The sequence below is a fragment of the Nycticebus coucang genome, chromosome 22, assembly GCF_027406575.1.
Source record: "Nycticebus coucang isolate mNycCou1 chromosome 22, mNycCou1.pri, whole genome shotgun sequence".
NCBI classification, from domain to species: domain Eukaryota; kingdom Metazoa; phylum Chordata; class Mammalia; order Primates; family Lorisidae; genus Nycticebus; species Nycticebus coucang.
In genome coordinates this window covers 49,617,515-49,637,899 of record NC_069801.1, presented here as the reverse complement: position 1 = coordinate 49,637,899, position 20,385 = coordinate 49,617,515, and the positions used below count along the sequence as shown (strand labels likewise).

Genomic DNA, 20,385 nt, shown 5'->3' with positions numbered 1-20,385 from the left:
CAAATAAAAAAAAAAAAAAAAAGTATTTACTTGGCTGGGTGCAGAGGCTCACGCCTGTAATCCTAGCACTCTGGGAGGCCAAAGCAGGTGGATTGCCTGAGCTCACAGGTTCGAGACCAGCCTAAGCAAGCACGAGACTCCATCTCGAAAATAGATGGATGCTGTGGTGGGTGCCTGTAGTCTCAGCTACTCTGGAGGCTGAGGCAAAAGAAATGCTTGAGCCCAAGAGTTGGAGGTTTCTGTAGGCTATGACACCATAGCACTCTACCAAGCACCACAAAATGAGACTCTGTCTCAAAAAAAAAAAAAGTCTTTACACTTAAAAATGGGATGAAAGGGCAGCGCCTGTGACTCAGTGAGTAGGGCGCCAGCCCCATATAACGAGGGTGGTGGGTTCAAACTTGGCCCCGGCCAAACTGCAACAAAAAAATAGCTGGGCGCCTATAGTCCCAGCTGCTTGGGAGGCTGAGGCAAGAGGATCGCCTAAGCCCAGGAGTTGAAGGTCGCTATGAGCTGTGATGCCACAGAACTCTACTGAGGGCAGTAAAGTGACATTCTGTCTCTATCGAAAGAAAAAAAAAAGGATGAAGTGGGATTCCTGCTTTTTTTTTTTTTTTTTTGAGATAAGAGTCTCACTCTGTCACCCTGGGTAGAGTGTTGGGGTATTAATTCTTTGAGGAAGGTATTAATTCTTTGAGGAAGCTTTCTTTTTTTTTTTTTTTTTGTAGAGACAGAGTCTCACTGTACCGCCCTCGGTAGAGTGCCGTGGCATCACACGGCTCACAGCAACCTCTAACTCTTGGGCTTATGCGATTCTCTTGCCTCAGCCTCCTGAGCAGCTGGGACTACAGGCGCCCGCCACAACGCCCAGCTATTTTTTTGTTGCAGTTTGGCGGGGGCTGGGTTTGAACCCGCCACCCTCGGCATATGTGGCCGGTGCCCTACTCACTGAGCCACAGGCACCGCCCTGAGGAAGCTTTCTTAATTTTCAAATTGTCATAGCTCACAGCTACCTCAAACTCTTGGGCTCAAGAAATCCTCTTGTCTCAGTTTCCCAAGTAGCTGGGACTCCAGGAGCCTGCCATAACACCTAGTTTTTCTGTTTCTTTAGTAGATATGGGGGTCTTGTGCTTGCTCAGGATGGTCTGGAACTCCCAAGCTCAGGTAATCCACCCACCTCTCATCCTCTCAGAGTACAAGGATTACTGGCATAAGCCACCACCACCACCCCCGCTACAGGTAAATCTTTGGTTTCCTGGTTAGCTACTACAGCCTGTTTTCTTTTTGGTTGCACGTTTTTATCTGAAGATTTATCCTTTGCTGCTGCCTTTTTTGGTTTTGTTTCCACTTTTGCAGGAGCACACTGAGCTGACAACTGTGCTGATCTCCTTCCTCTTGAGCTCTTCCACCATTGCACCTCTAGCAAAGCTGACCTTCTTAGGGATCTTAGCGGCAGGCAGGGTGCCTGCCTGGTGTCTGTGGCCTGCTGTGTTCTGAGAGCCTTTGCAAAGCTTGGTTGCCTGGCCACTGACACTTCTATTGCTGTCCGAGCAGCAGAGACCTGTGGACCTACCCGTATACTATTGAAAGACTGACTTCTCCAAGCTGGGGTTTAGGGAATCACCAAAAAACAAATAAAGAAAAAAAGACTGACTTCCACTGGACCCATTTAAGTTTACTTGCATATTTGTTTTGTCTTTTCCGTCAGAAGATAGATAACAGGATAATTCCAGCTAATCTCCCTCCCTTCTGGTGGCTTATAAAGTAATCTTGTCTTTTCTGTTTAAGATGGAGAGGATGGCAAAAACAGTGCCTGGTGACACAGCATCAAAGAATCTAAGGCAGCTTCTTTGAAGACAGTCTGACTCTAACCTAGAGTACATGGGGCTAGTGTTCTACACATTAGCCTCTAAATAAAGAGTGACTAATAGACTTGGTTCTACCTTTTAAATAAACTTTAGACAGTGCAATTAAGTAAGAGTAAATGACAGCCAGGCACGGTGGCTTATGCCTATAATCCCAGCACTCTGGGAGGCCAAGGCAGGTTGATTGCCTGAACTCGGGAGTTCAAGAACAGCCTAAGCTAGAGCAAGACCCCATTTCTAAAAACAGCTGGGCATTGTGGTGGGTACCTGTAGTCCCAGCAACTTAGGAGGCTGAGGCAAGAGGACCACTTGACCCCAAGGGTTTGAGATTGCTATGAGCTATGACACCATGGCATGCTACCCAGGAGGACAAAATGAGATTCTGCCTCAAAAAAAAAAAAAGAGTAAATGATGACTGGGCGCCCATAGCTCAGTGGTTAGGGCACCAGCCACATACACCAAGGCTAGCGGGTTCAAGCCCAGCCCAGGCCAGCTAAATAACGACAACTGCAACAACAGAAAAAAAATAGCTGGGCTAGTGTTGGGCGCCTGTGGTCCCAACTACTTGGGAAGCTGAGGCAAGAGTATTGTTTGAGCCCAACAATTCAACAATTTGAGGTTACTATGAGCTGTGATGCCGTGGCACTCTACCCAGGGTGACAGAGTGACAGGTCTCAAAAACAAACAAACAAAAAAAAACTAAAGAGTAAATGAAATATGAATAATTCATCAACTGAGTCAAGCTATGCCACCCTAACAGGTGATTTAGATGGTTCTCATGAATTGAAATAAAGATTTTTAAGGTGTGGGTAGTAAGAAATGTCATAATTTCTTGAATTTAGAAAAAATGGCTTCTTAATATTTTTAAAGGTTTCTATGTGCAATTGGAAGAGTTCTTATCTAAAGCCAATTTACTAGCTGGGTGCAGTGGCTCATGCCTGTAATCCTAGCACTCTGGGAAGCCAAGGAGGGTGGATTGCTTGAGCTCAGGAGTTAGCAACCAGTCTAAGCAATAAGGAGATCCATCTCTGCTAAAAAGAGAAAAATTAGGTTTAGTGCTTATAGGTCAGTGGTTAGGGCCCCAGCCACATGCACCAGAGCTGGCATTTCGAACTCAGCCTGGACCTGCTAAACAATGACAACAACAACAAAAAAATAGCTGGGCATGGTGGCAGGCACCTGTAGTCCCAGATACTTGGGAGGCCGAGGCAGGAGGATAAGCTGAACCCAGAATTTGAGGTTGCTGTGAAGTGGGGTGATTCAACGGCATTCTACTGAGGGCGACATAGTGAGACACTGTCTCAAAAAAAGAAAAAAAGAAAGAAAGAAAAGAAAAGTAAAAGAAAAATTAGCTGGGCATTGTGTTGGATGCCTGTAGTCCTAGCTACTTGGGAGGGTGAGGCAAGAAGACGGCCTGAACCCAGAGTTTGAGGTTGCTGTGAGCTAGACGTCACCCTACCCAGGGCAATAGAATGAGACTCTGCCTCTACATACATACATACATAAATACATAAATAAGTAAATAAATAAAATTTACTATAAGGGAGTTCAATCATGAAAAGCAAAACTTGGATATATAAAGCTAGACAAGGAAAAGAAATACAGGGCATGTGGCATGTATGCAGAGTCACCACCTAACTACTTGGGAGGCTAGGATTGTTTGACCCCAGGAGTTTGAAGCTTCAGCAAACTATTATTATGCCACTGCATGCCAGCCTGGATGACAGAGAAGGACTCCTTCTCTATACAATACATACATACATACAAACACAAAAACAAGTATAAAACCAACATCCTTGGGCGGCGCCTGTGACTCAGTTGGTAAGGCACCGGCCCCATATACCGAGGGTGGTTGGGTTCAAACCCCGCCCCAGCTGAACTGCAACCAAAAAATAGCTGGGCGTTGTGGCGGGCGCCTGTAGTCCCAGCTACTCGGGAGGCTGAGGCAAGAGAATCACTTAAGTCCAGGAGTTGGAGGTTGCTGTGAGCTGTGTGATACCATGGCACTCTACTGTGGGCCATAAAGTGAGACTCTGTCTCTACAAAAAAAAAAAACAAAAAACCAACATCCTTTTGCTTTGCTTCAGGGAAGATGTAGAGAGATTACGTAACAGAAGAAATGACAGAGAAAAGACAAATAGTAAACCCGAGGTGAATGATATTGAAAAAGTCAGGTACAAGTAGAATTAATTAAGAGGATTTCTCAGTAGTTTTTATATTCACCACAGGTGGGCAAGGTGATAGGATGGACTCTACTTGAGGATCCATTTATCTCCCCTAAAATGTATAGTTATCTGGCAGATGAGTGAGTAGCACCATATCTTTCCCCCTTCTCCACCTTTCTCCCCATTTTTCTCCCCAACTAAACACAATAATGTATATAGGGTCCATGGAAATAAGAGAGGCAATAATGCTATTCCAATTACCTCTGCATGGAAAGCCTGTTCCTCCTCCTTTACTTGGAAAATTAATTTTCCTTTAAAATCCAGCTCAAGGAAGGTATTAATTCTTTGAGGAAGCCTTCTTAATTTTCAAATTGTCCTAAATGCCCTTCCTGGACCCCCAATACTACTTACTTTTCTTTTAGTACTTGTCATGTTCTGCTATATTATATGTTCCTGTATCTGGAGTCATAAAATTTAGCACAGATACACATAGTTTGAATTCAATAAGAAAATGCTAAACGTAACTGAAAAAAATGACTAAACAGGTAACAGAAGGTAAGTTTCACAGGATCTATGGCTTACTAAATCTGAAAGTACCACAGGCAAATATGGAAAAGATGAAGACTTTTGCAGTAGTCTTCAAGTTCTGCCCAGCTAGAGTTTTGATTTTGGAGTCTGTAATCTGAAATATGTAAGTATTGAAAACTTTTCTATGCTGGCATTCACCAAATCTGGCCCTAATCTGGATATTGCTGGCTGTCTCCTACACTTTCCATCCTACACACCAGTCACAAGCAACTTGCCCTTCCTGGAATGTCCTGTGTGTTCCACATAGGTCCACTGCTTTTCTGCTTTTCTCTCATGTGAAATCTTACTCCTTTTTCAAGATGTGACTGAAATATCACCTCTCCTTTGAAATCCTGCCTGGAGTCTTTGTCCATATACCAATCCAGCTAGTAGAATTAATTATTCTCAAGTTTCTTTGGCATTTAATTCAAATAGCTGAAGAGAATTTACATAATAGCTTACCATAATCCAACTTTCTAACTAATCAGAGTTCCCAGGTGATTTTTAGAAAAAAAATGTTTTTATCAAATATTACAGAAGAATATTTTTAAAATATATGTAAGCATAAGGCAGTGCTTCTCAAACTTTAATGTGTAAACAAATTGTCTGGGGATCTTTATAAAGTGATTGATTCAGTTGGCTTGGCGCCTGTAGTTCAGCGTCTAGGGCTCCAGCCATGTACACCAGAGTTGGCATGTTCGAATCCAGCCCAGGCCTGCCAAACAACAATGACAACTACAACTAAAAAATAGCTGGGCATTGTGGCAGGTGCCTGTAGTCCCAGCTACTTAGGAGGCTGAGGCAAGAGAATGGCTTAAGCCCAACAGGTTTGAGGTTGCCGTGAGCTGTGATGTCACAGCACTCTACCCAGGGTGACAGCCTGAGTCTCCGTCTCAAAAAATAAAAAAATAAAAAGATTCAGCAGGTCTGGGATCTTGAGATTCTGCATTACTTATGAACTTGCTGGGGATGCCAACACGGCTGGTTAGTAATACACACTTTGCGTAGCAAAGATATAAGGAATAACAATACAATGAATATCTCTGTACCTACCACTCATTTAAGAACCTGTCACCAATAGTGTCATTAGCAAACTGTTTGCCCCCTTCTGTTTCCTCTCATTTCCTCTCAGAGGAGCCACTAGCCTGAATTTTTTTTTTTTTTTTTTTTGAGATAGAGCCTCAAGCTATTGCCCTGGGTAGAGTGCCGTGGCATACAGCTTATAGCAACCTCAAACTCCTGGGTTCAAGCGATTCTCCTGCCTCCACCTCCCAAGTAGCTGGGACTACAGGCGCCTGCCATAACACCCGACTTTTTTTTTTTTTTTTGTAGAGACAGAGTCTCACTTTATGGCCCTCGGTAGAGTGCCATGGCATCACACAGCTCACAGCAACCTCCAACTCCTGGGCTTAAGCAATTCTCTTGCCTCAGCCTCCCGAGTAGCTGGGACTACAGGTGCCCACCACAACGCCCAGCTATTTTTTGGTTGCAGTTCAGCCGGGGCCGGGTTTGAACCTGTCACCCTCGGTATATGGGGCCGGCACCTTACTGACTGAGCCACAGGCGCCGCCCAACACCCGACTATTTTTTGATTGCAGCCGTCGTTGTTTGGCAGGCCGGGCTGGATTCGAACCTGCCAGCTCAGGTATATTTGGCTGGCACCTTAGACACTTGAGCCACAGGCACTGAGCCCACTAGCCTGAATTTTGTGTTTAACAATCTCTTGCTGCTTTTTTTTTTTTAAACACATATTTATATCTGTAAATAATATGCCATATAGTTTTGTAAATTTTTGAACTGTAAAAAACTGGAATCATGCCAGGCGCGGTAGCTCACGCCTGTAATCCCAGCACTGTGGGAGGCTGAGGAGGGAGAATCGCTTGAGCTCAGGAGTTCGAGACTCGCCTGAGCGACAGTGAGACCCAGACTCATGAAAAAAATGGAAAAACCCAGCCGGGCGCCATGGCGAGTGCCTGTAATCCCAGCGGCTTCCAGAGGCTGAGGCAGTGGGGTGCCAGCAGCCCGAGTCTGAGGTTGTGGTGAGCTATCACTCCCACTGCACTCTGCTCAGGGGCATTGGGTGGGACCTTGTCTCAACAACAAAAAAAAAAACTGGAATCACATGTATGTATGATTCTTCTGCAACTTTTTATACCCAATTTGTATGAGATTAATCTAGATTGTAGTCTGGAGTTAAAATTCATCCATCATTCACTGTTTTTAAGTATTCCGTTATTCTGCTGTATGACTAAACACAGACACAGACTGATGCCAATTTGCCATGCTTTTTGCAAACACTTTTTTTTTAGAGATAAGTCTGCCTTCCAGGCTAATAGTGGCATGATCATAGATCACTGCAACCTTGAACACCTGGGCTTAAGAAATTCTCTTGCCTTAGCCTCCTGAGTAGCTAGGACTACAAATGCAGGTTAATTATTTATTCCTTTTTCATTTTTGTAGTGGCCTCCCAAAGTGCTGGGATTACAGGTGTGAGCTACCACACCTGGGTCAAACATCTTTTTTTTTTTTTTAAGAGACAGAGTCTCATTCTGTCGCCTTCGGTAGAGTGCCGTGGCGTCACAGCTCACAGCAACCTCCAACTCTTGGGCTTAGGCCAGCAGTTCTCAACCTATGGGTCGCAACTCCTTTGTAATAATGAAAATACATCCTGATCATATGCCAGAGGTGGCGGGTTCAAACCCAGCCCTGGCCAAAAACTGCAAAAAAAAAAAAAAAAAAAGAAAAACTATTGGGCGGCGCCTGTGGCTCAAGGAGTAGGGCACTGGTCCCATATGCCGGAGGTGGCGGGTTCAAACCCAGCCCCGGCCAAAAACCACAAAAAAAAAAAAAAGAAAAGAAAATACATCCTAATATCATATATTTACATTACAATTCAAAACAGTAGCAAAATTACAGTTATGAAGTAGCAACAAAAATAATTTTATGGTTGGAGGTCACCACAACATGAGGAACTGTATTAAAGGGTAGCAGCATTAGGAGGGTTGAAAACCACTGGCTTAGGCGATTCTCTCGCCTCAGCCTCCCAAGTAGCTTGGATTGCAGGCACCCGTCACAACACCTGGCTATTTTTTGTTGCAGTTTGGCTGGGGCCATATTCAAACCCACCGCCCTCGGTATATGGGGCTAGTGTCCTACTCACTGAGCCACAGGCACCACCCCCAAACATCTTTTTTTAAAATACAGGTGGCCATGCTGTATATAACAGCTTTATTGGCTCAGCGCCTGTGGCTCAAGCGGCTAAGGCACCAGCCACATACACATGAGCTGGTGGGTTCGAATCCAGACAGGGCCCGCCAAACAACAATGACGGCTGCAACCAAAAAATAGCCAGGCATTGTGGTGGGCACCTGTAGTCCCAGCTACTTGGGAGGCAGCGGCAGGAGAATCGCTTGAGCCCAGGAGTTGAAGGTTGCTGTAAGCTGGGATGCCACAGCACTCTACCGAGGGCAACAGCCTGAGGCTCTGTCTCAAAAATAAATAAATAAATAAATAAATAAATAACAGCTTTATTAAAATATAATTCACATACCATACAAATTACCTGTTTAAAGTGTACAATTTGACAGTTTTTAGTATATTCAGAGTTGTGCACCCATTATAACACTTTCATCATCCCAGAAAAAAAACTCTATACTCATAATGACTCCCCATTTCCTTTACCATCATTTCCTAAACTTGTTTATTTGCATCTTCTTTCACTTTTCCTTGATCAATTTTTTCTTGATCAATTTTGCTAATGATTTTTTGATATTATTAAATACATGTATGTTCAAGGAATCAATTCTTGGTCTTGTTGATCCTCTTTAATCCAATGGTATGGTGTGCTTGTATTTTATTTCATTTATTTTTACTTTTATCTTTTTTTTTTTGAGACAAGAGTCTCACTATGTTGCCCTCAGTAGAGCGTCGTAGCGTCATAGCTCACAGCAACCTCAAACTCTTGGGCTCAAAAGATCTTCTTTCCTTAAGCCTCCTAAGTAGCTGGGACTACAGACATCTACCACCACACCCAGTTAGAATTTCTTTTTTTTTTTTATTAAATCATAGCTGTGTACAATAATACAATCATGGGGTACAGTGTGCTGGTTTTATATACAGTTTGAAATATTTTCATCGAACTGATTAAAGATTTGCTATATTTTAGAAGAGATGGGGTCTTGCTCTTGCTCAGGCTGGTCTTGATATCCTGAGCTCAAGCAATCCACCCAACTCAAACTCCCAAAGTGCTAGGATTATAGGTGCAAGCCACCATGCCCGGCTCGGAAATGGACGTCTTACTCATTTTTGCATCCCAGTATTTTATAGTGCCTGGTCCAGAATAGATAGTCTGTGTTTACTTGCTGAAATTATCACAAACTCCAGATCTAAATGAAAGATGAGTTTTGGATATTTTGCCCTATTTTCTGCAACATGGATTTTTTTTTTTTTTTTTTTTGAGACTTGAGTCATTCTGTTGCCCTAAGTAGAGTGCCATGGTGTCATAGCTCATAGCAACTTCAAATTCTTTTTTTTTTTTTTGGAGACAGAGTCCTACTATGTCACCCTTGGTAGAGTGCTGTGGCATCACAGTTCACAGCAACCTCCAATTCTTAGGCTCAAGCGATTCTCTTGCCTCAGCCTCCCAAGTAGCTGGGACTACGGGCACCTACCACAATGCCAGGCTATTTTTTGTTGCCGTTATCATTGTTGTTTAGCTGGCTTGGGCCGGGTTTGAACCTGCCAGTCTCAGTGTATGTGGCTGGCACCATAACCACTGTGCTACAGGCACCGAGCCAGCAACCTTAAATTCTTGAGCTCAAGTGATTCTCTTGCCTCAGCTTCCCAGATAGCTGAGACTACATGTGTCCACCACAATGCCCAGCTATCTTCAGAGGGTCTTGCTCTGGCTTAGGGTGGTCTTGAACTTCTGAACTCAAGCAATCCACCAGCATTGGCCTCCTAGAGTGCAAGGATTACAGGTGTGAGCTACCACGCCCAGCCTTGCAACATGCTTTTAGGCATTAAACTTCTCTGTTTTTCTATACTCAGTAACACCACAAATTTATTACTATGCAGACCAGGCATAGTGGCTCACACCGCAATTGTAGTATTTTTAGGAGAGTGAGGCAAGAGTATAGCTTGAGGCCAGGAGTTCAAAAGCATCCAGATTTAAAAATTAGCTGGGTGTGGTGATGTGTGTCCATAGTCCCAGCTATGCAGGAAGGAGGACTACTTGAGCCCAGGATTTACAGGTTGCAGTGAGCTATGATCACACCACTATACTCTAGACCAAGGAACAGAGTAAGACCCTATCTTAAAAAAATATATATATATGTATATATATATATATATATATATATATTATTATATAGCCTCCAAAGATATATAAATTTGCAGCCTTGGTTTATTAAACTGAACTATATAGGAGATGGAGAGGAGACACCAAAAGGACTATTTGAATGGGAATTCACATATTCTTACCTGCTGGTGATTGGGGAAATGTTCCATGGCTTTGAGCAGCAAGTGGGTCACATCCGCCAGAAGTCGGACAGGCATTCCTGCAGCAAGGTCCTGTTTGGTTAAATTAAATACACAGGCGCTTGCAGCCAGTTGTACTGGCAAATTCATAGGGTGGTTTCTCATCCCAGTAACCACAAGCTAGAGAAAAAAAATTAGTCCTCTTAATTCATATAAATAAATACAAGCCTTCTTCACAGAGCAACATTACTTGGTTGATCCATAATAATTTCAAACATGTCTTAAGTTTCTTTTTCATCCTACTGTGCAAAGAGCCTAGGACATAGAAGTTACTCACAAATAGTTCTAGCTACCTCGTTGAGGCAGGTACATACACAGTTGTTTGTATTTAGAATTTTCTATAAAACTAATGAATACTTTCTATACTCATCTTTGTATATCCAAGACCTAGCACAGTGCTTGTTATTTGAAAGGTAGTGAATAAATTCTCATTGGCTTGATTACAATAAACTAGTGGAAGACTTGACTTTTACACTCCAACCTTCAGTTCCTTGAGAACACTGTTGAAGTCAGAGTGAATTAAATACATTCACTTGCCTGTCCTAGAAAACTTTTTTTTTTTTTTTTTGAGACAGAGTCTTATCACTTAATTAAGCCCAGGAATTGGAGGTTGCTGTGAGCTGTGACGCCATGGCACTCTACCTAGGACGACAGCTTGAGGCTCTGTCTCAAAAAAAAGAGAGACAGAGTCTTACTATGTCACCCTCAGCAGAGTGCCATGGCGTCACAGCTCATAGCAACCTCAAACTTTCAGGCTTAAGAGATTCTCTTGCCTCAGCCTCCCAAGTAGCTGGGACTACAGGTGCCTGACACAAAACCCAACTATCTTTTTGTTACAGTTGTTGTTGTTTAGCAGGCCTGGGCCAGGTTTGGACCCACCTGCCTTGGTGTATGTGGCTGGTGCTTTAATTGCTGAGCTGCGGGCGGCAAGCCCTAGGAAACTATATTTTACTTTTTCCTTTCTCCTAAAAGCCCAACACATCCTCCCCATCCCTCACCATCAGCTGAAGATATTGCTTCCAATCACACTAAGAAAATGGAAGCAATCAGACCAGAACTTCAGATTCTCACTACCTCATGTATCCCCCTTACCAGAGTATACATATACATATGCCACTTTCCTGTCTATTACTATAAATGATCTTTTGGACTCCTTTCTGAAGTTAATTCCTCCATTTATAAGTTAGATCGTTCCCTTCTTATCTGCCAAAGTACATCACTTCAGCTATTCTCTCCTTTTCTAGGTCAATGTTTTTGTTCTATATTGAACCATTCATATTAGCATACAATTAAGCTATTATTTCTCCTATCTTAGAAAACAAAACAAAACAAAAAGCCTCTTTTGATCCTATTTCCTCAATTACCATCTTTTTCTTTGCTTCTCTTTGCAGCAAAATTCCTTGTAAGAATTACCTACATTACTTTTTTTTTTTTTGAGACAGAATCTTACTTTGTCACCCTCGGTAGAGTGTCATGGCATCATAGCTCATACAACCTCAAACTCCTGGGCACAAATGATTCTCTTGCCTCACCCTCCTGAATAGCTGGGACTACAGGCGCCCACACAATGCCTGGCTATTTTTTAGAGACAGGGTATCACTCTGGCTCAGACTGGTCTTGAACCCGTGAGCTCAAGAAATTCTTCCCCTCAGACTCCTACACTGCTGAGATTACAGGCATGAGCCACTGTGCCAGGCAAAAGACCACATTTTGATAAACACTATCTTAAGCAGTCAACAAACCTAAAAATCTCCCTTTTTGTACTTCAAAAACTGTCTTGTTCAAAATATATTAGCTCGGGGCGGCACCTGTGGCTTAGTGGGTAGGGCGCCAGCCCCATATACCAAGGGTGGTGGGTTCAAACCCGGCCCTGGCCAAACTACAACCAAAAAATAGCCAGGTGTTGTGGCGGATGCCTGTAGTCTCAGCTACTAGGGAGGCTGAAGCCAGAGAATCACTTGAGCCCAGGAGTTGGACGTTGCCGTGAGCCGTGACGCCATGGCACACTGTCTCTGAAAAAAAACACAAAAAAAACCTTAGTTTGGTATGATGGTATGTGCCTGCAGTCCCAGCTGCTTGGGAAACTCAGGAAAGAAGACAGTTTGAGCCCAGGAGTGTGAGTGAGGCTGTAGTGTACTACAGTTGTGCCAATGAATAACCATTGCATTCCGGCCTGGGCAACACTGTAAGACACTGTCTCTTTAAAACAAAAACAATTAAATGTTTTCTTTCTTTCTTTTTTTTTTTTTTTTTTGAGACAGAGCCTCAAGCTGTCACCTTGAGTAGAATGCTGTGGCATCACAGCTCACAGCAACCTCAAACTCCTGGGCTCAAGCGATTCTCCTGCCTCCGCCTCCCAAGTAGCTGGGACTACAAGGCACCTGCCACAACGCCCGGCTATTTTTTGGTTGCAGCCGTTGTTGTTTGGTGGGCCCAGGCTGGATTCGAACCCGCCAGCTCAGGTGTATGTGGCTGGTGCCTTAGCCGCTTGAGCCATAGGCACTGAGCCAACAATTAAATCTTAATTGAAGAATAATGTGGATCAGTTATGAAAACACAGGAGGTTCTAAATAGCATGGAAAGTGTGTGATGCAATTCTAATACTGCATTTCTTTTTTTTTTTTTATTGAGACAGAGTCTCAAGCTGTTGCCCGGGGTAGAGTGCTATGGTATCATAGCTCACAGCAACCTTCAACTTGGGGGCTCAAGTGATCCACTTGCCTCGGGTTTTCTATTTTTAGTAGAGACAGGGGTGGCGCTTTTTGCTCAAGCTGGTCTCAAACTTGTGAGCACAAGCAATCCACCTGCCTTGATCTCCCACAGCGCTGGGATTACAGGCATGACCCTCTGCACCCGGCCTCTAATACTGCATTTCTATTATACAAAGACCCTATACAGGGAGCAATATAGGGGTAATATATAAGGCAGTTCCTAATTCCAGTCATATACTTCTATTTTCTACTCCACCGTAAAATATTGCGGTGATTAGTGGTAATTAAATCTACTCCACCGTAAAATATTGCGGTGATTAGTGGTAATTAAATATGCACCCTAAGGCATTTAATGTCATTTAATGAGACTACTATAAAAATTCAATAACACGAGGTTGCTGTGAGCCGTGTGACGCCACGGCACTCTACCCGAGGGCGGTACAGTGAGACTCAGTCTCTACAAAAAAAAAAAAAAAAAAAATTCAATAACACTATGCAACTATCTTCCCTCTCATTTATGGTTACAAATGAAATCATACATCATCAATCCCATTATAAATCAAAATCAAAGACTAAATGCAAATTTTTGACATTGTTCTTCACAAAATCATCATCTACACAGGTAGATGATTTCAAAAATTCCATATCTAATTTCTTATTCTTACCTTTAAAATTTCTGGCTTTGTTTTTTCCATCACATGAGTCAGACTAAAAAGATGAAACAGAGCTTCCCGGACAAAGAATGCCCGTTCACTGTACCGCTTCAATGCTTCTGCAATCTGAGTTTCATTGGCTTCTCCAGACACCTTTGAATGTAATCAAAAGATTAGCTTTTAGAATTCTTTTCAACCTTCTTTCTCTATCTAAACATCACTTGCACAGCTGACATTCAGAATAGTTATGTAAGGCTTGAAAGAAATGGAAATAATTACTTTCCAAGTAATCTGGGGAGGAGTCATCCTAAAGAAGTATATTCATCTTGAAGAGATGTACATTAGATAGGTTCGGAATCTAGCATAAGTGAGATAAAAAATTTTCTATGTTGCACCTAAAATAAATCTCAAGATATTTAACACTATGTATAAGGACTTATCACATTATTAAGCAGTATCTTTCTCTTAAAGATAACCCTTTTCCCCTAGATCATAGTGTTAAAGTTACTCTGGTCGTTTTTCCCCCTGATATTTCAATAAGCTAAGCTCTTTCTCTGCAAAAGGCCATTACATGTAATGTCCTCTCTGACTGAAAACTTCCTTTCTCTCTTTGGTTGTCTAATTTATACTTCTTAATTTAAGTTAAATGACACTTCTTTTTTTTTTTTTGAGACAGGGTCTCAAGTTGTCACCTTGGTTAGAGTGCCATGGTAACATCATAGCTCACAGCACCTCCAACTCTTGGGCTCAAGCGATCCTCTTACTTCATTTTTTTGGATTTTTAGTAGAGACAGGGTCTCGCTCTGGCTCAGGCTGGTCTTGAATCTGTGAGCTCAAGCAATCCACGGCCTCAGCCTCCCAGAGTGCTAAGATTACAGGCATGAGCCACCACACCAAGCCTTCAATGACACTTCTTTAAACAGGCCTTCCTTGACTTGGTACCCAAATATCAGTGGTTAGGGTGCCAGCCACATACACTGAGCCTGGTGGATTTTAACCCAGCCTGGGCCTGCTAAACGACAACTACGACAAAAAAAAATAGCTGGGCGTTGTGGCGGGCACCTGTGGTCCCAGCTACAAGGGAGGCTGAGGCAAGAGAATTGCTTAAGCCTGAGAGTTTGAGGTCGCTGTCAGCTGTGACGCCAGGGCACTCTACCCAGGGTGACCCAGTAAGACTCTTGTCTCAAAAAAAACAAACAATAACGAGGAAGAAGCCTTCCTTGACCCACAGATCTAAATAAGGTTGCACTTAGGCCCGGGCATGGTGGCTCACGCCTGTAAATCCCAGCACTTGGGAGGTTAAGGCTTGTGGATTGCCTATGCTCACAGGTTCAAGACCAGTCTGAGCCAGAATAAGATTCCTGTCTCTAAAAATAGCCAGGCATTGTGGTGGGTGCCTGTGGTCCCAGCTACTTGGGAGGCTAAAGCAAAGAGAATGGCTTAAGCCCAGGAGTCTGAGGTTGCTGTGAGCTATGACACTACAGCACTGTTATCAAGGGTGAAAAAGTGACACTGTCTCAAAAACATAAATAAAATAAAATAAAAATAAGGTTGCCCTTGGGTGGCGCAGCTCAAAGGAGTGGGGCACTGCCCCCATATACTGGAGGTGATGGGTTCAAACCCAGCCCTGGCCAAAAACTGCAAAAAAAAAAAAAAGGTTGCCCTTAAACATCTCTTTCATAGCCATTATCATAGTCCCCTCCCCTCCATTGATCCATTCATCACTTTACCCCAATGGTCAGCATTATGCTTGGCTCAGGATAAGCACTCAATAAGTATTCATCAAATAAACATGTTAATTTCCCCAGATTTATCAAGCTGCCATTCAGCACCAAGAGGTTCTGTTCAAAATTAAGTCTATCTAGGAATTTTTCATTTATACAGGTCAATTTTTTTTTTTTTTTTTTTGGGAGACAGAGCCTCAAGCTATAGCCCTGAGTAGAATGCCACGGCATCACAGCTCATAGCAACCTCCAACTCCTGGGCTCAAGGATTCTCCTGCCTCCACCTCCCAAGTAGCTGGGACTACAGGCACCCGCCACAATGCCCGGCTATTTTTTTGGTTACAGCCATCATTGTTGTTTGGCGGGCCCGGGCTAGATTCAAACCTGCCAGTTCAGGTGTATGTGGCTGGCACTTTAGGCACTTGAGCCACAGGCGCTGAGCCCAGGTCAATATTCTTAACTGTGGTTCATATACCACTGGGTAACCAAATACAGATAATAGGAAGAGGCTCTTTATAAAAGTAATCTAATAAATGAAAAAGAAATAATTAAAATGGTTGGGCGTGGTGGCTTACACCTGTAGTCCCAGCCCCGTGGGAGGCCGAGGTGGGTGGATTGCCTGAGCTCAGAGGTTCGAGACCAGTATGAGCAGCAGTGAGCCAGAGTAAGATCCAGTCTCTACTAACATCAAGAACAGCTGGATTTAACCAATGTGATGAAAATATGTCAAATGGTATATAAAACCAGTGTATGGTGCCCCATGATCGCATTAATGTACACAGCTATGATTTAATAAAAAAAAAAAACAGCCAGATGTTGTGGTGGGCGTCTGTAATCCCAGCTACTGGGGAGGCAATGGGAAAGAGAATCACCAAAGAACAGTAAAACAAAAAAGAAAAGAAACAAACAAAAAAAAGTACTGCAAACGAAGAAGAATGAATAAGCAAGCTGAAATTAAAAATAAAAATTTTTTAAAAAGAAATAATTAAAATATCACCTTAATAATCCCCAATAAATTAATAGAATTAGGTAGTGAGGGCCAATAACTTCTAACATCACAGAAACAACTAGACATCATGTATCCTACTGAAAGAGTACAACAACTCAGGGTCCTGGCAGACGGATCAAACAGTCTAAATAAGCCTCCAAATCTAACTATAATTTGCAGAAAAATACAAGAAGAAATATGCACTATTAGTACACAATCAACAAAATCTAGACTGTGGGAACTCTACAAATCAAAAGGACTAGATTCAATAGACAAATTATAAAGAAAAAGAAAGGTACAGGAGAGGAAACTCTAAATTAAAAGATACTTAAAAGACAAATAAAAAAAATTTTTTTTTTTTTTTTGAGACAGAGTCTCACTCTGTCCCCCTGAGTAGAGTGCTATTGCATCATAGTTCACGACAACCTCAAACTCTTGGGCATAAGTGATCCTCTTGCCTCAGCCTCCCCAGTAGCTGGGACTACAGGTGCCAGGCATAATGCCTGGCTAGTTTTTCTATTTTTAGTAGAGATGGGGGGGTCTCACTGTTGCTCAGGCTGGTCTCAAACTCCTGAGCTCAGGCAATCCACCTGTTTCAGCCTCCCAGAGTAGTAGGATTACAGGCATGAGCCATTGCAGCTGGCCCTCAAAATTTTAAAAATGGTCAAGATTAACCAATTGCCTAGAGAAAACTAGTTGGGTCATAAAACTATGAAGAAATGAAAGAGCATGATTATCATTAAGATCAGGACAGAGGAGACACAATTACAACAAGGACTCTACCTAACAAATGCAAACATTGTACCCTAATTGTTTGTATCCTCATATTAATCTGAAATAAAAAAAAATAAAAAATAAAATACTAAAAGAAAAAAGATCAGGACAAAGGTTAGTTTTATGGAGGAGAAGGGAGTTATGCTCAGGATAAGGCACATAAATGAGCTGTGGGGTAAACGATAAAGTTCTATTATGAGGATCTTAAGTATGTGTGCCTTATTTTCACTCATTAAGCTACACCTTTATTTTTTGTCTTTGTACCTGTTTTATTGTACAATAAGGTAAAAAAAAAATGCAAAAAAAAGTCATCCAGAGAGACATAATCTTATTAAAGATGAAGATTCACTCTTTTTTGGCATATATACTTATATAATGCATTATGTAGGCTGTCCATAAAGTTTGTGTGGCATTTATATTACTCAGTAAGTTTTATTTATTATTTTATTTTATTTTATTTTTTGAGACAGTCTCATTCTGTAGCCCTTAGTAGAGTGCCGTAGCATCACAGCTCACAGCAACCTCCAACTCTTGAGCTTAAGTGATTCTCTTGCCTCAGCTCCCCAAGTAGCTGGGACTACAGGAGCCCGCCACAACAATGCCCGGCTATTTTTGCTGTAGTTGCCACTGCTGTTTTAGCTGGCAGGGACAGATAAGACTCTGTCCAAATAAATAAAATAGAATAAAATAAAATAAAATGCTTTTTAAACTTTCTATTTGTATAAAATACATACAAATTGGGCGGCGCCTGTGGCTCAGTGAGTAGGGCGCCAGTCCCATATGCCGAGGGTGGCGGGTTCAAACCCAGCCCTGGCCAAACTGCAACCAAAAAATAGCCGGGCGTTGTGGCGGGCGCCTGTAGTCCCAGCTGCTCGGGAGGCTGAGGCAAGAGAATTGCGTAAGCCCAAGAGTTAAGAGGTTGCTGTGAGCCGTGTGACGCCACAGCACTCTACCCGAGTGCGGTACAGTGAGACTCTGTCTCTACAAAAAAAAAAAAAAAAAAAAAGAGTAAAAAAAAAAGACAAATCCAGAAAAACAACGAAATGTGAAATGAAAAATATTTGTTAAGATATAATAAATGGATAATGATCTCAGTCAGATATTGTTTACCCATATTCACTTGGTTCCAACAATCTTATAAATCTCTTATATAAAATACATCCTCAAGTTACCTTTTTTTTTAAATTTTTTTTGTAGAGACAGAGTTTCACTTTATGGCCCTTGGTAGAGTGCCGTGGCATCACACGGCTCACAGCAATCTCCAACTCCTGGGCTTAAGCGATTCTCTTGCCTCAGCCTCCCGAGTAGCTGGGACTACAGGCGCCTGCCACAACACCCGGCTATTTTTTCGTTGCAGTTCGGCCGGGGCCGGGTTCGAACCTGCCACCCTCAGTATATGGGGCTGGCGCCCCACCGACTGAGCCACAGGTGCCACCCTCCTCAAGTTACTTTTAAACATAAAATTAAAGAACTCTTGTTATTAGTATGTTAACTACTCTAAACCAGCAGTCCCCAATCTTTTTGGAACCAGGAACCAGTTTCATGAAAGACAATTCTTCCACGGACTGGGGATGGGTGTGAGGTGGGATAGGGATGGTTTGGATATGAGTCTGCATAGCAATTGATTTATTATGGTCTCTGTGCAGTCAAACCTCTCTGCGAATGATAATCTGTATTTGCAGCTGTTTCCCAGCACTAGCATCACTGCCCCAGCTCCATCTCAGATCATCAGACATTAGATTCTCATAGGGAGGGTACAACCTAGATCTCTCACATACATAGTTTACAGTAGGGTTTGAGCTCCTGGGAGAATGCAAAGCCAGCTTCTGATCTGATAGGAGGCAGAGCTCAGGCAGTGATGCTAGCGATGAGAAGCAGCTTTAAATACAGATGCACCAGGCTAGCAATGGCTTATACCTGTATTCCTAGCACTCTGGGAGGCCAAGGTAGGTGAATTGGTTAAACTCAAGAGTTTGAGACCAGCCTGAGGAAAAGGTAGACCCTGATTAAAAAAAATAGCTGGGTTCTGGGCGGCGCCTGTGGCTCAGTGAGTAGGGCGCCGGCCCCATATGCCGAGGGTGGTGGGTTCGGACCCAGCCCCGGCCAAACTGCAACAGAAAAATAGCCGGGCATTGTGGCACGCGCCTGTAGTCCCAGCTGCTTGGGAGGCTGAGGCAAGAGAATCGTGTAAGCCCAAGAGTTAGAGGTTGCTGTGAGCTGTGTGACGCCACGGCACTCTACCCAAGGGCGGTACAGTGAGACTCTGTCTCTACAAAAAAAAAAAAAAAAAAAAATAGCTGGGTTCTGTGTCAGGTGCCTGTAGTCCTAGCTACTCGGGAAGCTGAGGCAGGAGGATCACTTGAGCCCAAAAGTTTAAGGTTGTTGTAAGCTATGACACCACAGCAGTGTACCAAGGGTAATAAAGTGAGACTCAAAAATAAATAAGTAAATAAAAACATACATATATACATAACATATGAAGCTTCCCTGGCTAGCCTGACACTCACCTCCTGCTTTGGAGCCTCATTCTTTTTTTTTTTTTGTAGAGACAGAGTCTCACTTTATGGCCCTCGGTAGAGTGCCATGGCCTCACACAGCTCACAGCAACCTCCAACTCCTGGGCTTAAGTGATTCTCTTGCCTCAGCCTCCCGAGTAGCTGGGACTACAGGCGCCCGCCACAACGCCCGGCTATTTTTGGTTGCAGTTTGGCTGGGGCCGGGTTTGAACCCGCCACCCTCAGTATATGGGGCCGGCACCTTACCGACTGAGCCACAGGCGCCGCCCTGGAGCCTCATGCTTAACAGGCAGCAGACTAGTACAGGTCCGCAGGCCAGGAGTTTAGGACCATAGCTCTATACCAATCTCAATGTCTATGTATTTTATTCAGTGATTAACACTACACTGACCAGTGATAAACCCTCAAATCAAGCAGTCTAGCTCCTCAAACTGTAAGTATCTTTAATTCAATCAATTTCATATGTTAGATGAAAAAAAACAAGCATCTGCTTTTTTTTTTGATATAGGGTCTCTCAGCTCGGTGCCTGTGGCTCAAGCGGCTAAGGCGCCAGCCACATACACCTGAGCTGGTAGGTTCGAATCCAGCCCGGGCTGCCAAACAACAATGATGGCTGCAACCAAAAAATAGTCAGGCGTTGTGGCAGGCACCTGTAATCCCAGCCACTTGGGAGGCAGAGGCAGGAGAATTGCTTGAGTCCAGGAGTTGGAGGTTCCTGTGAGCTTTGATGCCACAGCATGCTACCAAGGGTAACAGCTTGAGGCTCTGTCTCAAAAAAAAGATACAGGGTCTTACTATGTTGGTGAGGCTAGAATGTAGTAGTGTAGTGTATTCATAGCTCACTACAACCTCAAACTCCTAGGCTCAAGTGATCTCTTACCTCA

At 43.1% G+C, this 20,385-nt stretch overlaps 2 protein-coding genes across 2 annotated transcripts in view; both read right to left on the bottom strand.

Moving 5' to 3' along the window:
* Positions 1 to 20,385, bottom strand: part of GPX7 (glutathione peroxidase 7) — a 263,667-nt gene that overhangs the window by 51,289 nt on the left and 191,993 nt on the right. The window lies entirely within an intron of this gene.
* ZYG11B (zyg-11 family member B, cell cycle regulator) overlaps positions 1 to 20,385 on the bottom strand; it is a 91,505-nt gene that overhangs the window by 37,559 nt on the left and 33,561 nt on the right. Inside the window, exons 4-5 of the mRNA XM_053576517.1 lie at positions 13,512 to 13,652; positions 10,079 to 10,255 (exon numbers count right to left, since the gene is read on the bottom strand). Coding sequence (XP_053432492.1) covers positions 10,079 to 10,255; positions 13,512 to 13,652 — 318 coding nt within the window. The remainder of the gene's footprint in view (positions 1 to 10,078; positions 10,256 to 13,511; positions 13,653 to 20,385) is intronic.